The 17,926-nt window shown below is 36.1% G+C and overlaps 1 protein-coding gene across 7 annotated transcripts in view; it reads right to left on the bottom strand.

Annotated features, from left to right (window-relative positions):
- Positions 1-17,926, bottom strand: part of LOC140596733 (IQ motif and ubiquitin-like domain-containing protein) — a 136,933-nt gene that overhangs the window by 88,002 nt on the left and 31,005 nt on the right. For all 7 annotated transcript variants that reach the window (XM_072745230.1, XM_072745229.1, XM_072745225.1 and 4 more), the window contains 4 exons: positions 11,745-11,915; positions 9,186-9,362; positions 4,906-5,163; positions 4,046-4,231 (listed from right to left, as the gene is read on the bottom strand). In XM_072745230.1, the coding sequence (XP_072601331.1) occupies positions 4,046-4,231; positions 4,906-5,163; positions 9,186-9,362; positions 11,745-11,915 (792 nt within the window). The remainder of the gene's footprint in view (positions 1-4,045; positions 4,232-4,905; positions 5,164-9,185; positions 9,363-11,744; positions 11,916-17,926) is intronic.

Below are 17,926 nucleotides of genomic sequence, written 5' to 3' on the forward strand. Positions count from 1 at the left end.
CACACACACACACACACACACACGCATGCACACTTTCTTTTTTTTTTTTTTTTGCATGCACACTTTCTTATCCCAGAAAGCCTTTGCTTACCCATTCTTTCAGCCCAGAACACTGCTACTACTCCATCATCTTTCAGGGCTCTGCTCCTAGGACACTACAAACCCGAGGCCTTTCCTGACTTTCTTTCTGACCTCTGAACACAAATTAATTCCTCCTTCCTTACTTACTTGCAAGTACTTTTATGAATTTTAATTGTAATATTTAATTCGTTCAGCCTTCAATTTCACTATCTGCTTGAAAGTGTCTCCATTATAAGGAATACTCCTTTGAAGGTTCAAACTGAGCCTTTATTATTATTATTATTCATGAGAGACACAGAGAGAGAGAGAGAGGCAGAGACACAGGCAGAGGGAGCAGCAGGCTCCATGCAGGGAGCGACCTGGGACTCGATCCCAGGACCCCGGGGTCACACCCTGGGCTGAAGGCGGCGCTCAACCACTGAGGCCCCCCCCCCCCAAACTGAGTCTTTTTCATGTAAGCATCTGTCAACACCATCAAAAAACAAAATTTTTGAATGAATGATCTTGTCACTTTGGTTCCCTCTTTAAATCTACTTTAACACTGATACAATTACCAACTTTTGACTGAGTTATTTTTTCTATAATGAGTACTATCTCCACGGTCCAAAACAAAGATCATGACGGCATTCTGACAGTATAAACCTTCCTTTGCTCCTCCTCCTACCACCCTAGATTCCCACCTCAGGAGTTCATTCTAGTCTTCTAAATAGAAAATAACCTTTCTGCCTTTATCAAGACTCTGTATCTTTCCATTTTTATTCTTTATTTTTAAAGATTTTATTTATTTATTCATGAGAGACACAGAGAGAGAGAGAGAGGCTGAACCCAGGCAGAGGGAGCAGCAGGCTCCGTGCAGGGATCCCTACCTGGGACTCGATCCAGGACCCTGGGGTCATGCCCTGGGCTGAAGGCAGATAATCAACCACTGGACCACCCAGGTGTCCCTCCAATTCTATTCTTAATGTTTAGGCTTCTTGTCCCTACACAGCTAGAACAGTACTTGATCTTTTTCTGTTATGTAGCATTGCCACGGTATAGACCACGTGTTTTCTAATGAGAGTGGCAGACTGCTGGCTGCCAGCCCAATACTCATTCTCTCTACCATTGGTATGTAGAGGCCTGATTTTGCACAAGGGCCTGAATTTGTATTTTGTGATGTGCTCAGCTTTCCCGCCTTTATTCTAGCTAGGGGTAGCATGTGACAAGCTTCAGGCCATTATACACACATGCATATATAACAGAAAGCATTGGACAAAGCTTACAAGAAAGCTTTTTAAGAGAATATAGGAGTTGATGCAGCCATTTTATCTCTAAGAGTCCACAAGCATGAGAATGAAAGTCAAAAGTTAAATACAGATGAAGAAAAAGTCGGAGGGCCTGGGTTTCTGGGAGCACTGTGGAACTACCATCCAGACCCCAGACTGCCACCATCTGGACTTCCTGCTTGATATGGAAACTATCTTCACATTTGATTAAGTCATTATAAGTTGTTTAGTCTGTTATTTGCAACCAAACTTGAATACAACTGAAACTGAAGAATTGTGTCCATTACACGTCCTTGTTTTTCTCCAAGCACTTAGCACAGTATGTGGCACATTAAAAAAAAAAAAAAAAAATATTCTGGTTGAATTAATAAATACCATCTATTTCCTTTATTAATCTTAATTGACCCTTCTTTTCAACCAAATCACAAACATGACTCGTACCTTCTCCTAAAACTAGTTTTCTAAAGGGAAGGCACCCCTCACTAAAGGTCCCTCCAGTGTCAAAACAAAGGTAAACAAGAGAAAAGGAGCCAAAGCAAACGATACTCTGGCAGAGAGTATCAGGTAGGAGTATTCAGGCTTATCTTAAGTTTCCTTTCTACAGACATATTTACTAAGTCAAAATACTCATCCTTTGCACTATCTATGTCCTACCACTCCTTAGGCCACATTTCACTAAAAAAAAAAAAAAAAAAAAAAAAGGACATATTTCTGTTATGCAACAGTAAATTCTACATGTACAGAACTTTATAGGTTTTCAAAGCACCTTTATAGAATAGCAAATTAATCATTAAAGGTAAGACAAGCACATTATGGTACATAAGGCAAAGGAACAATCCTCAACTTTTAAAGAATAATATGGAAAGATATCCAATACGTATTATCCCCTTTTCCTATTATCCTCTTTTTACAGATGAGAAAATCAGAGCACTGAGACACTTGCAAATTTGCTCAACTTATCCCAGCTCATAAGTAACAGAGCCAGAATTAAACCAGGGCTGCTCCGATCCTCTGTATTGATTCCATGTTTTTAGCTAACCGTTATACAAATTTATGAAGCCAAGATGGTTAGTGACAGAGATGGGGACATACTGGGTCGGGTCTCCTTACTTTAAATCCACTGTTTTCCTACTGTGACCAGTGTGCACACCACAGGAACCTGCTCTGCCTCATTTCCAGTTCAGAGAACAGCAGTCTTTTCCCATGCTTTTCCTATAACTTGTGTCATGACTGCAGGGAGCCAAGATTATTTTAAAATTTGAATATTTTTTTACTTACTGAGAAAGCAAATATCTCTGTGCATTAAGGAAACTCTAGAAATGTTTTAACTTGTGGCAAGACATAACCTATTCTTTAACGAGGCTGAATATTGATACTTAAGGGATTATACTAGTCCAAAATAATAAAAAGACAGTATTTTTTTAGATTATCTGGTTGAGAACCTTAGCTCTATTTATAGAAATTCAGTAAGATCGGCAGCCTGAAATTAGAAATGCATGTGAATAGAACATTTAATTTGATACTGCAGTAATTTGATTAAATACACAAAGGGAGTGTGTGGATTAATTGAAGCAGTAGAGTATCAGCTTTGGGAATGAACTGCAATCCCACTATGGGTCCTGGATGAAATAATATTGTAGTGTTGGCTATGCTTCCAGTGATTAAATATTTATGAAGCAGCTTAGTTTACTAAATATAATATTTAACACAGTTTCAATTTCATGCTGCTTTTTCTTTCGATCCCTAGAGTGAAATTTTTCTAAGCCTGGCTTCTACTGGAAAATTATTTTAAAAAGCTAAAATTTTAACTAGTTTCTCCTCTTTTATACCTTCTCATTCCCCAATAAAAAGACAAGCAGGAAATAGCAACATTCAAAATGACTATTATATTTGAAGTCATTTCTTTATTTTCTCTTAAATGACATTTTGCATGAAATTAATAGTTGAGAAATTTAATCAGTAGAAGGCAGAGAATCAGCTTCAGCTTTTGGGATCCCAAGCTTGCTCAGTGTAAGTGAAACTCTCTGATGAACTCAATTCTGCTCATCAAAATGTTTTACAGATTTCATCTTGTAAGTTACTAAAATTAAATGGTATTGAATTTTTATAGTCCTTTCCCCACTTCTAGTCAGTTGAGAGAAAATGAAAAATGGAGCCTCAGGCCTCAGAATCATACTCCATCAGTATGATTGTCATTTAATGCACACGATTCTCAACAAAATTTGAGAATTTAGTGTGCTAGGCAGACTCATGATGGCTAATCAAAGAAGGGCAGATTCTAGATTATTAATATATATCTGGTATTTCATTTATTCATTCAACAAATACTTATTAAACCCCTAGTCTGTGACATGCACTGATGTGGTATATACAGACAGGTGTAAGCTAAATAAAATCCTCGCCTTCGTGGAATTTGCCGTGGAATGACATGCTTGAACTTGCTGTTATTAGCAGAGGGTGGTATCAAGTTTAGATACCTGTAAGATGTTCAGATCTCCTATCTTGTCCTTTTCTGTGTTTTTTAATCTTAATCTCAGCCACACATACCATCCACAGATTTTGTTACTATTATTCATGTTGTTTCTTAATCCAATGGAAGTATTTAAGTTATGCATGGAATGCAGTAAAAGGCAGTAAAGTTACCCTCTAATATTTTCAAGGATTAAATTATTTCCTCAGATAAAGTCCCACTCTCTTACCTCCTCAATACTTGTTAGCTTGAGATGAGCAACACCTTCGTCTTTGGTAAGAAGAATGCAGTTCCAGGGGGACCATTCCAAAGACCGATCCCACCTGACCAGGACCAGATCATTGAGATCATTCCAGGCGCTGAGCACTGACTGGGAAGCCCAGATGTTCTCTACCAGGTACTGAATGTCTTGTAGCTACATGTCAAAACAAGTTTGAAAAAAAAAATGTTTTTTTTCTAAATATAATATTTCTTTAAGATTATTATTTGGGGAGATAATTTAGTTTGTTTTTTAAAAGAGGAACATTATTCGTGAAGCTTTCAATGCTTCTTCTAGCTTATTTTTCACCAAATCTCTGCCCCCTGCGCCCAGCTGCAGGAGCAGTTTCGCAGTCACGAGGGCATCTTCAGCTCCCAGGGTTCCTCCCATTTGCTAATCTTACCTTCCCTGTCTGGTATTCAGTGCTTTTCAAATGCATTTACACTGTCTTTATCTTCATCCTAACCCTCAATCTCAGGGTGACTGTAGGTCATTTATATCCTTTTACAAATGAAGAAATTGATATTTGATAAAGATTAAGCAATTTGCTTAGTGTTATTAAAAAGATTTGTCCTTTTAATGAAAAAAGAAAGGAAATGGGGGAAATGAAGTAACCGCTTAAAAACTTATTAAATTTAAATCACAGTAGCTAAAACTCTAGGAGTGACTTTTTAGCATGAGGTCTGCATACACAAACCTAAAACTGCTGGAGGGGCAAGCTTCGCAAGGTATAGGCATAAACAAAAGGAGCCTTATATTCAAAGGCTTCTGTGGAAAAGCAGGAACCTTCCAGTAAACTCTGCCCCGACTGGTACCCCGACTGCTCCTACCTGCATCAGGAAAGCAATTTTGGGGTCATCTTCGTAACGGGCTTCTGCAGAGTGCAGCCGCCGGAGTAAGCACTTGAGCTTCAGGAAGGACTGTCGCTGCCGGGCCTCCTGGCCCAGGGCGGAGCAGCGGCGACACGGGCGCCCGTGGGGTGGAGGCCCGGGCCCGGCCGAGGCCGCGAACTCCGTGCGGGGCAGGTAGAGCCGGCAGCTGCGGCAGAAGTCCACCTTCTTAGAAAACATCAGCGGGTCTTGAGGGACCTAAAGAGTAGAAAACAACAACAGAAGTTAAGAAAACCATAAAAGTCAGACCAAATACACCAACCACGGGAGGCACTAGGGCTAACTTACCTTAGAATGAGATAAAAAGTTGGTTTATTTGTAAAGTCCTGTTTTCCCTTAACTTCCTATTCTACACAAAATTCAAATTCAAGCAGCATTCATTTACCCTGGCACAATGTTAAGAAATCTGCCTTATTTTTTAAAAGAATTGAGATCTTTGGTGTTTTGCTACATTCATGTCACAGGCAATAGCTAGATTCACATGACTAAGTGTTTTCCTCATTTCATTTATCTTAACACTAAATTTGGATTGGCTCAATGATCAATGGCAAAACTTGAAACTGCATCATATAGTAGTTCTATTTTTAATTTTTTGAGGAACTGCCACACTGTTTTCTATAACGACTGTACCAATTTAAATTTCAGGGAACAGAGCACAAGGGTTCCCTCTTCTCCGCATCCTTGCCAACACTTGTTATTTCTTGTCTTTTTGATACTAGTCATTCTGACGGGTGTAAGAGGATATCTCACCGTGGTATTGATTTGCATTTCCCCGATGATTAGTGATGTGGAGCATTTTTTCAAGTACATGTTGGCCATTTGTATGTCTTCTTTGAGAAAACGTCTATTTTGGTCTTTTTTCCATTTTTAAATTGGGTTAAAATTATTTTGCTATGGAGTTGTATAAGTTCCTTTTTTTTGGATATTAACTCACCACATGTATGATTTGCAAATATTTTTTTCCCATTCTGTAGGTTGCCTTTCATTTTGTTGATTGTTTCTTCTCTGTGCAGAAGGTTTTCAGTTTGATACAATCCCATTTGTCTATTTTTGCTTCTGTCAGCTTTGCTTTTGATATCATAACCAAAAAATTATTGCTAAGGTCAATGTCAATAAGATTTTCCCTATATTTCCTTCTAGTAGTATTAAGGCCTTATATTTACATCTTTAACCTATTTTGAGTTGATTTTTGTATGTGGTGTGAGATAAAGGTTGATCTTTTTTTTTTTTTTTTTTTCCATGTGGCTATCCAATTTTCAACCCAGTTAGTAAAGAAACTATCCTTTCCCCATTGCATGTTCTTAGCTCCTTTGTGAGTTTATTTCTGGGCTTTCTATTTTGTGGCATTGATCTATGTGTTTGTTTTTATGCTAGTGCCATACTGTTCAAGCTTTGGAATATAGTTTGAAATCAGGAAGCATGATGCCTCCAGCTTTGTTCTTTCTCTTGATTACTTTGGCTATACGGGATCTTTTGTGGTTCCATACAAATTTTAGGATTTTTTTTTCTATTTCTGTGAAAAATGCCATTGGAATTTGATAGGGATTGTTTTAAATGTATAGATAACTTTGGGTAGTATGAACATTTTAACAATATTAATTCTTCCAAAAAGATTTCTTAAGTACAAAATAAATGCCAAAAGCATGATCCATTTCAAAAATGTATAAATTTACCTTCATTGAAATAAAAAACAAACAAACATCTGCTCTGTTAAAGATACCATTAAGAGAATGAGAAGACAAGCTAAAGACTGAGGGAAAATATTTGCAAATCACATATCTTACAAAATTCAGTAATGAGAAAATAACTCAATGTTAAGAAGGGGGGTGGTGGTAAAAGATATGTGCATATACTTCATCAAAAAGTCATATGGCTGGCAGAAAAGATGCATGAAAAGATGCTTAAAATTATATTCATTAGGAAATCACAGATTAAAATATAATGGGATGCTACTGCACATTCATTAGAATTCCAAAATTAAAGACTGGCAATACCAGCTGCTCTCAAGGATGCAGAACTATGGGAAGTGTCACACATTACAGATGGGGATGAAACATGGTACAGCCAGTGCAGAAAAAAAGTTTGGCCATGTCTTATAATGGTAAATATGCATTTACCAAATGACTCAAAAATCCTTATTTCTAGTTATTTAACCCCAAACGATAAATTTACGCAAAAATTCACAATTAATATAGTGCTTTTACTCACAAAAGCCCAAAACTAACAAACAATCCAATGTCCTGTAACTACAAATGGATAAACAAGCTCTGGTATATCCAGACAACAAAAATATTACTCAGTTATAACAAATTAACAATACATTCAAAAACATGGGTGAACATCAAATACAATATGCTAAATGAAGGAAGCCAGTCTCAAAAAGCTACATATAGTAGGATTCCAATTACATGACACACTGGGTTAGGTATAACCATATGACCAGTGACTGCCAAGGGTTAGGGAGCCGGAAGTGCTGATTACAAAGTGGCAGCCTGAGGGAACTTGGAGGAAGGAGGCAAGATTATTCTTTAACTTGATTGTGCTATTGATCACATGACTGCATTTGTCAAACCTGACCCCCAATGGTGAATTTTACCAAAGGTAAATTTAAAAACTGAATAAAATGACACATTATGTGAACATGTAAAATATTAGATTCTACTACCGTAAACATATAAAAGTTGAGTTAAGTCTATAGAGGACCAGAAGGTAGCTTGGGCAAATAAAACACCAATTTGAATAAGCAATAATATAATGGGCAACTTTTCTCTTGGACTTTTGTTATATTTATTTTTTTAAGATTTTTTTTTTTTTAAGATTTTATTTTTAAGCAATCTCTACACCCAATGTGGAGCTCGTACTTACAACCTTGAGATCAAGAGTCACATGTTCTACCGACTAAGACAGCCAGGCACCGCTGACTTTCTGTTATATTCTCTTGCAATACAATTAAGTTTCAAAAATCCATTAGAGGGGCACCTGGGTGGCTCTGTCAGTTGAGCATCTGACTCCTGGTTTCTGCTCAGGTTATGATCTCAGGATCATAAGATGAAGCCCCACATCAGGCTCTAGGCTCAGTGGGGAGTCTGCTTGGGATTCTCTCTCTCCCTCTTCTCTGTCCCTTCCCTCGCTTGCACACATGCACTCTCTCTCTTTCTCTCTCTCTCTCTCTAAAAGTAAGCAAATCTTTAAGAAATAATAAGAAAAAAGAAAAATCTATTAAAAAGAAAACATAAAAATTATATTTTTCTAAAAGTTTTGACTAAATATTGAGATTAAAAAAAAAGATTTTATTTATCTATTTGAGAGAAAGAGAGATAGCAAGAGAGAGAAAGTGAGAGAAAGCATGAGCAGGCGGCAGATGGAGAAGCAGGCTCCTGCTGAGCAGGGAGTCTGATGCGTGGCTCGATCCCAGGACCCCAGGATCATGACCTGAGCCAAAGGCAGACGCTTAACCAATTGGTCCACTCAGGTGCCCCAATATTGAGACCTAATATCAAAAAAGCAAAATAGATGTTTAACCAGCTTCTTAACAAATTATAACTCTAAATACAATCATTAAAATAAAACACTATTTAGAATTCTTTAGTAAACCACTCCCAAACTTTACTAAAAGTGTTTTAAATAGTTCTGCCTAATAAAAAGACAGTAAGATACTTATTTTGACTCTAGACAGCAAAATCCTCATAGAAGCCTAAACATGTTGGATTTGGAAAAGGTAGTTTAATTCAAATACATGTTACATCTGAAGTTCTCTCAGGATATCTACATAGATCTGTTCAGTAACAACCATGACTAAACAAGAAGTATTGTCAGGGAATACAAACTAGGTACATGCAGAATCTCAGAAATGAAGAGTTTAACTCTCTCTGAGGCCTTAGAAGGAGGGGACTCATGAATCAAATGTCTGAAAATGACCAGGAGTTAGCTGAGGAGTTAGGGGACAGCATTGCAGGTGGAAGTAACAACATTCAAGAGCACGGAGTGTGAGAGATCATCATGCGCTCCACACAGTGCAATATTCAGTTTGGTTCAGAGAAGTTAAACGACCAAGTTTAATTTATTGACATAATAATCATTCAGAAGAGATTTCACCAATAAGATGGTCCTCCACATGGACCCCAAGGAAAGCATTAAAGCAAAATTTGAAGGTTCTTCAATTGATCGTTGCAAATCTTAGAATTCTGAGAAAGGAATACAAGAAAAAATATGTCGATTACCTTAAGATGTCTTGCAACTTCTGGATTAAACAGAGGTGTTTTGATATAATGAAAAAAGAGTGTTGCAATTCTTTTTCTGAGTCCTTCAAGATTATGATGTTTGACCCCTCTCATCATAAGGTCAACTTCTCTGTCAATCAATTCTAGAATTTCCTGAGTCAGTTTACATTCATGTTCCTATATAAAACACAAACATATTCAGTACAGAATTTTTAACATCACTAAGTTAGTTTTCAAAATTATCACCAAACAACCTGAAAACTAGATTCCAAAAGAAATTGGTAGGAATACAAATTGGCACAACTAATTTGGAAAAAACTTTGACATTATCTAGTAGAGCTTCAGATATGGGTAATCTAAAACCCACCAATTCTAACCATAAAGTGCTTTAGAGAAATGTGCATATAGAATCATTTTTCACAGCAGTTCAAGATTAGAAACAACAAAATACCCATAAATAAATTGATGACATAAATAAGTGATGGCTTATTCATACAACACATATATTGATAGAATATTATCAAATGTATGGAAATGAATAAACTATAGCTATAAATAGTAAAAGCTTAAATCTAACACATTACTGTTGCTGAGCAAAAGCAGCAAGGCACGAAATAATACTGTATATTCCATTTAAATAAAATCTAAAAATAAACAACACTAAACCATATTAAATATATATATATTTATATATATATATTGGTAAAACTATAAAGAAAATCAAGGAAATGACTACTGTGAAAGTCAACATGGTAGTTCTTTCTAGGGGATGAGAGGGTGAACTGGCATTACAAAGATAAAGGCAGATACTGGCAATGTTGGCAATGTCCTGATTTTGGGTCAGAGACAGGTTACGTGGTTGATAATTTCATATCTGTTAAATTGTACATATATGTATATTTTATATACTTTTTCTGCAAATTTGTATAATTCATAATGCTTTTTAAATAAACTCACAAAAATGAGTGTGGTTGAGTAAGAAAGCCCCAATTAGGAATTAAGTGATTAAGGTAGGATTTATGAATAGTAAAATAGAAGTAAGTTGCTCCAACTGCTCAAGAGAGGGTGAAAAGAAACACAGTTTGAATGAAGGAGTCAGAATGCAAAGTCAATGTGACCGTAAAATAATGTTCTCCTGTACTTTTTAATATGTATTTGGTATAACTTATGCAAGAATCTCTATCAGGGGTCCTTGACCCTGAAGGCATATTAGAATGACGGGAGGGGGGGGATTTTTAAAGGTTTTAACATAGCCCTCACACTTGGGGATCTAATTTAATTTCTCTGAAATGGGGGGATCTAATTTAATTTCTCTGAAATGGGGGCTATCATCCTTATTCATTTATTCTCATACTCTCTTTCACTCTGTCTCTGTGAATCTCACTCTCTTTCAAACTCTACAGACAATTCTAATGTGTACTGAGGTTTAAGGTTCACTGGTGTCTCTTAGTAATTGTCATCAAAGTAATACCTATTATTCATTAAGGGCTGAGATATATAAATTATACTTACTTGTATTTTATAGATACATATATATATGCACACAACTATATCCCCCAACTAATTTTACAAATAATGAAACTGATTTTCAGAAATATTAAATAACTTATCTAAGATTATGCAGCCATAGTGAATAGATCCAGAATTTGAGTCATGCTTAAAGGCCTTAATCCTCCATCAAAATATTATTAAATAAATGTACATGTAAATATACTTGGTTAAACATATTAAGATATGCACAATTTATTTTTATAAGCCTATCCTTTGTTTATTATTATTATTATTATTATTATTATTATTAACCAGCTAATGTTCCTAAATATGTCAATTAGGAAGATTTCTACTGAATTTCCTACCTGCACTCTCTTTTTTTCCAGTCCAGCCTTTTTACTGCCCACCATGGACATCATGCTTATTTCTGACCTCTGGACCTACTGCTTCTCCCTTTCATCCTAACTATCTCTATCTTCCAGGGTTAGTCACTGCACAAATATCTTTAAAACGGCAATTTAAAACAAAGGCAGTCAATGCCTAATTGGGTCAATGCCTCTGTTCTCAAGATGGGGAGAAACACAAGAGATCTATGGAGACTTACCTCTCAACAAGAATCATTTACTCAACTAAAAGTATCTTAAATCAAAAAATAAAGAAAAAATTAAAATACCCTACTGCTGCTTTAAAACTGCTAAAAATAAAATTTTCACTGAAAAGTGTCAAAATATATAGACAATTGCTGTTTTATCAAACTGAGTATTAATCCCATGCTATATATTTGCATCCATTGCATAGATATGGGTATATTTATGTTTAGAATATTCATTATGCTATATTTATATTTACTATGTATCATAATATATAGTTTTGAGAACTTTTAGATAAATATTAATGCATAAACCACATTGTCCCCAAATTATACCAAAATAATATAGCTGTTGACAAAATAAGTTCATATATGTAAACATTGATTAATCATCTTTATAATTAATAAAGCTTATTTTAGTATTCATTTTTTTATTAATAGTGATAGTGATATCTCAAATGACGAGAAAATTAATGTACCTTCACAGTATGTTTAAGCGTTAGTAGTACATCCAGCCTTTCATCTTGAGAGAGATTTTTCAGCATAATGCATTTATAGATGTTCTGCAACTCTCTGGCTCTGATGGTGAACTGTGTATCCATCTCAATTATTTTGCCACTAAATGTTCTCCATACCTTTGGAGCTGAACACTTAAAAATAATATTATGTTTATGATTATCAGTTAATTGAAGGTTAAAAAATAACTTTGCTACTTCTACTGAAGACTAACTTAATATCATGTACATTACGAATAAAAGTATCACTAAAACATGAGGAAATTAATTGAAGAACTTGTAGACCTTGGGAAAGCAAAACAGTATAGGAAAAAAACAGGGAAGAGCTCTTTAGTCTGTGGAAGTGCAAACATTTCTACAGGACTCAGAAATCGCTACTAATCGCTACTAATCTGGACTAACTAGGATGCTGAATGACTTAATGAGCATTCGGATGAGTCCTTGGGGGACGGCAAACATGATCTGCTGGTTCCATTACACGGATTTAGAGAAATGTGCCTGGATCATGCTTTGCCACTTGAAGACGTTTGCGAACCGACTGTTCTAATCCTCAGGGCACTGGACCTGCACACAGAGCGACACGAGATCCGCCACTCAGGGTTTTGTTTCCCATCAACATAATCTCTAACAGGCTCACAGTTGCTCACAAAGCAGGTGCCCGTAGTCGGACGACTTTCCTTGGCTCTTAGCAGCGCCGTGATCCCCATCTAAGCTAGACACGCCAAGACTCTCACTCCCTGTTTTCAAATCTGGCGTGGAGCCCCCCAACCTAGCCGCCCCCCACGGACTGAAGGTTAACCCTGGCGCGCACTGGCCCTGCAGCTCCTCCGTGGGCTCCTGGGCTAAGAGTCCAGGAGACAGAGCTCGAGTGACACACCAGAGACACCACTGCAACCTTTAATGAAGATTAAGCCTGTTTGACAGGGCTCCTCCTCTTCCTTACCGAGATTTTAAGAAAAGATGCATTCACCTAGAAATTTCCCAGTGAAAACTCACTATTTTCTCTTCTCCTTCATGGTATAAAACTGCTTGATGCCTTTCTGTGTTTTTAATCTATTAGAACAAGGCTATTTTGATCACAACTATTAACTGTCCAAATGTTGGATTTTTTTAATAAGCTGAATGGTAACTGCTTTGGAGACCTGTAGTCCCAATTTATGCCATACTTGCAGCCACTTAAATCTTAGATTTGATATAAAGTTTAAACAGAAGCCCATGTATGGGAACAAATCATCAGAAATGCAGACTAGCCAAAGAGAGAAATAATATAAGGCTGTATTTAGACTGACAGTATTTATGAGGAACTTTTAGTTGCAGCCTTAAATTAATTTTTTTTTACATTTCATATTAGCTAATTACACTAAAAACTGAAAATTACCACCTAAAAACAACTATACTTGATATGCTTTCAAAGTAATGGTAGCATTTTTCTGATCAAAGACAAAATAAGTGCTGTTCAGAGCTAGGAGTTTTTATCAGAAACTTTAGATTCTCAGTTCTAGCTTTAATCCAGCAAATGAGAGGCTGCAATCCTATAATTAATTTATATTCTTAAGACATAAATCTAATATTAAATAATGCACTGCTAATGAGCACACCAGTAGAATTAACTCAAATTTATTAAGGATTATAAAAGGGAAATAGCTCAATGAAAATATCTTGTCAGGGTCCCTGGGTGGCTCAGACAGTTAAGCAGCTCAGGTCCTGATCCCAGGGTCCTTGGATCTTGGATCTAGCCCCTCCTCAGCAGGGAGTCTGCTTCTCCCTCTCCCTCTGCCTCTTCCCTTGCTCCTGCACGTGCTTGCTCTCTCTCTCTCTCTCTCTCTCTTGCACTCTTCTCAACTAAATAAATAAAATCCTTAAAAAAAAAAAAGGAAAATATTATGTAATTTAATTATTATCACTTAGAAATAAAAATATACGTATTGTTTTAAATCGATATAGCTTCCTTTGGGATGGGCCTCTGTGTGTACTAAAGTTCAATATTTGTTTCCAAGCTCCTTTTAAAAGTTTTAAGGAATAAGCAATGTTAGGCTGTTTCATATTGTGATATTTTAAAGTCTAACTAATATCTTAATCTTCCCATGCAATTTTCTTCAGGGTGGTTCTACCAAATGTGATTTCCTTTCTTCCAGTAATATGGACTATACCTTTTGCTCTGCAGGCGGTAACTTTATTTGTAGTAATCTAAGTATAATTACCTTTTAATGAAATGCCTAGTTCATCTACTAAATTGTATTTTAGCTGACAGACTGATTTAACTCCACCTCCCCTCCAAGTTTTTAACCCCATCTAATGTACTATGATATAGTAATCTCTTGGGTTTTTTCCAAATATATTCAACAGTCAAATCCTCCCCACCCTCCAATTTTTAACTCAAACCCTACCTTTTCCACAAAAATTCCTAACCACTATGTTTTGAACCATGGAAATTGCTAGTACCTGAAGTCCTATTGTACTTGTAACACAAACACACACGAGTATGCAGTGTCTCTATTTCAATCACTCAGGGCAATGAAATCTAAATACAAATTGTTATATAGTTATTTTGTTTGTTAATTTTATTTCTCCTGAAAGATTATAAGAAATAAATTGCTCATATAGTTCTGTATATGTGATAGGGCCTAGGGTATGCATTCATTCATTCAACAAATATTTGTTATGTTTACTATATATTAGTCAGTGTACCAGGCAGAGTAAATATATATACTGATTTCAAGAATTCTCAAATCTAATAACATGTAAAGAAAAGAAAATAAGTAACTAAAATAAAGGGTGATTATGCTTGATGACTGCAGGTAAATGAAAAGGTTGCTATGAAAAGAAAATCGTATCTAAGGTGAAACCTGAAGAATAACCAGGAATTAGCCAGAGTAAAGTGAACTGAGTGATATAATCAAATAATTCTGGATTTGAAGTTTGAGTTTCCCTAGCTAGCACTCAAAGATATATTTTAAAATCTGTTTGACAAAGCTGTTTTTAATACTTGGATGTATTTCTGCCAACACTGATAACTTGGTCTTCATTCAAGTTTAAGCTGCTTTGATTTCAGGCTTTAAGGTATTTTTATTTTATTTTATTTTATTTTATTTTATTTTATTTTATTTTATTTTATTTTTTACTCTGACACAGGAAAATGTGTCAACTTTGCTTATTTCTCTTTCCTATCTCCTTTTTTCTTTGAATGCTTTGGCTGTAATAAGAGATATACAACAATCATGTTCTTAAATTGCTTCAGAAAACGGGAGCGTAATAAATTCCATTAAGCTGCCAACAAATGAGACAGGGCAGTCTCCGGAGGAGAGAAACAGAAGAACAGCAGGAAGACACGTTTCAAGGAGGGGAAGGTGCAGAGATAACAAAAACCTGGAGAGCAGCAGGCTTCCACAAAAGAGAAGAAATGACTGCATTGGGAGAAGAGGGCTTTCTTCCTCCTAAATTAATACTCAGGTCCCCAAGGGCACAAATTAAGAATAACCCCAACCCCCCAAAAGCTACTGTGTAGTGATCAAGTTTTCTTTGACACAGAAAAGAGGTTTTGTTCATATACAGAGGACACCCCTGTGCACTATGGTGCTCAGAGAGAAGCAAAAATCGGTTGCATTTTTCTATCCCATTAGGTGTTGGCCACCAGAGTATGGGGGAGAAAATAACATTTAAATGACACAGCTAACAAGGACTGTGAGAAGTGGTATGTGAATCAAAGAAATAAACGGTCTTGAATCTAGGGAAAATCTCTTGCAGAAATTCAAATTGTCTCTTGAACACAGCTTGGGTGAAGAGAACTCAAGATGCATTAGAAACTGGCTGACAGTTTTTTATTCAAATTTCTTGACCTGCTTTTTTCACCTCGGTCAGCTTGTGGGTTTTTAACATTTGATAACCTGCCGAGGGCAACATTTGATGTGTTAAAATTACAAACTATTTAACTAATACTTCAAAAAATCTTTAGGTTAAGCCTTTTATGGAGAATGAAGGTTTAGTATAGAATCCATAATAGCTGATTAGTTTAATTCCTTGATTGGACTAACTGGAAATAATATCATTTATTACTCAGGAAAATATTATGATCAGGAATAAGAAGATTAAAAAATAAAATATTAGTTCAATAAACCACATAATAAACCAGCAGCTCTGGTTGCTAGTTTTGACATTTGAAAAAAAAAAACTCTGACCTCGTCTAGTTTCAGGGATTAATTATAAGCTACTTTTTCTTAGTAATCAAAAACAAAACAAAACAAAGTTACTTCAAGTTTTATGAAATCAGCACTGTCTCCTCCTGAATATTAGAGACAATGCTGGTATGGGGGAGCAGAGGTAGGTAGGCCTAAATGAATAGATATTGTAGAAGTATTTGCAAAGAAAGACTATACAATCTATCTCAGTTGTTTTCTATGATGCTTCACATGGCATCCTATACAAAAAGGTGATTTAAATGAATCTGCATTAAAATAACAAAGATTTGATCATTTACTATAACAGATTATTATTGTTTTTTAGACTTGCTTCTCCATTCAGGATTCTTTCTTTCTTTTCTTTTCTTTCTTTTCTTTTCTTTCTTTCTTTCTTTCTTTCTTTCTTTCTTTCTTTCTTTCTTTTCTTTCTTCTTTCTTCTTTCTTTCTTTCTTTCTTTCATTCATTTTTTTTTTAAAGATTTCATTTATTCATGAGAGATACACAGAGAGAGAGGCAGAGACACAGGCAGAGGGAGAAGCAGGCTCCCTGCAGGAATTCCGGCTCAGGACAGGACTCCAGGATCACCGCCTCAGCCAAAGGCAGATGCTTAACCGCTGAGCCACCCAGGCGTCCTTACTATAACAGATTAAAAGTAGGCCAGAGTCACTGTTAGTCAATATTTTTAAAGACTAGACTAATTAGGCTATGTAATAGATTAGGATCAGCTAAGGTGACTGTGGATTTAGAACTCAAATTCTAAAACCTATGACCCACAAAAAGCCTTTCCCTTGATTTCTACAAGTTCTTGTGGCTAATTTTTCCCTCTTTCCTTCAGTCTTCTGGTCTTGTACCCTTGTGTGCTGTCCTAAATCAGTGTGGACACTAAGGCCCAATCATTTCTTGTGTTCCCTCTCCTCTTGCCAAACAAATAATAATCTTGCCCTTAATACTTCGTTTATTTAGGAATTTAAGTAAAAAGTCACAAGGAGCCACACTGTGCCCCATTGCCTTCCAACTGTCTCCTCATTCTACTTTATCTTTTTCTCTCCTGGCAACGAAATCAAAAGATTTCCATCTTCCTGGCAATTCTTCCTACATCCAGGATCCTTCGGGTCCTCAGTTTCTACCTAAACAACTTAACAATTTTTACAAAACAAAACAAAAACAAAAACAAAAAAAGACCTCATCTTTCTTCTTCACGAAAATTTTTGTGAACAAAATTTCTCCATCTTATCTTTTCTTGATGAGATTTCAAGACCTTTGTAGAGTGCTACACTTCATGAGAAAGAGCAATGGTCATCAGCTGGCTTCAGAGTCAATATTATATGTTGGGACTTTATCTACTTTTGAACTCTTTATAATTCATAACAGGTTTAGATACAATGTTAGATAAACATGAGGCCTGGGGGTGGTAGGGCAGGAGGGGGGCATAAAGGCATAAAAAGAATAGATACCATATATTTACAATAAGAATTTAAAATAGTTTATAGGAAACAAAGCATCAGAGAAAGCCTAAGTAGAAATTCCTGTAGAAGTTCCAGCCTCAAATAAGGAAGGTGCCACTCATCTTGCTTGTCCCCTGCACCTCAGAGGCCCTCAGCTCCTTCACCCTGGGTCCCTGCTGCCCTGAGTCCATGCCGTCCTCCTTGGTAAGTTTAACTATCCAACACATAAGGAATACAGTTCCCAGTGGTGAAGCTGGATTCAAGATAAAGAAATTTGCTAACAGATTAAGTTTAGTTTGAAATAGGACTCTGGAGAAGTATGAATATTATGCCTTCATCTTTCCTAGAATGAAGATATTCAGGAATTTGAAATGACAATATCTACATTGTCCAATTTCTTGATAACACCTGAAATATGAAATTACATACCATTATCTCTGTCCCTTTGTTTTCCTCCCTGCCTTCTTCCATAGGCATATAGTAACACTCTGTGATAAGCACTGTGCTAGCATATGAGGATACAGA

This window comes from Vulpes vulpes, unplaced genomic scaffold (genome assembly GCF_048418805.1).
Source record: "Vulpes vulpes isolate BD-2025 unplaced genomic scaffold, VulVul3 u000000703, whole genome shotgun sequence".
Lineage (NCBI taxonomy): Eukaryota > Metazoa > Chordata > Mammalia > Carnivora > Canidae > Vulpes > Vulpes vulpes.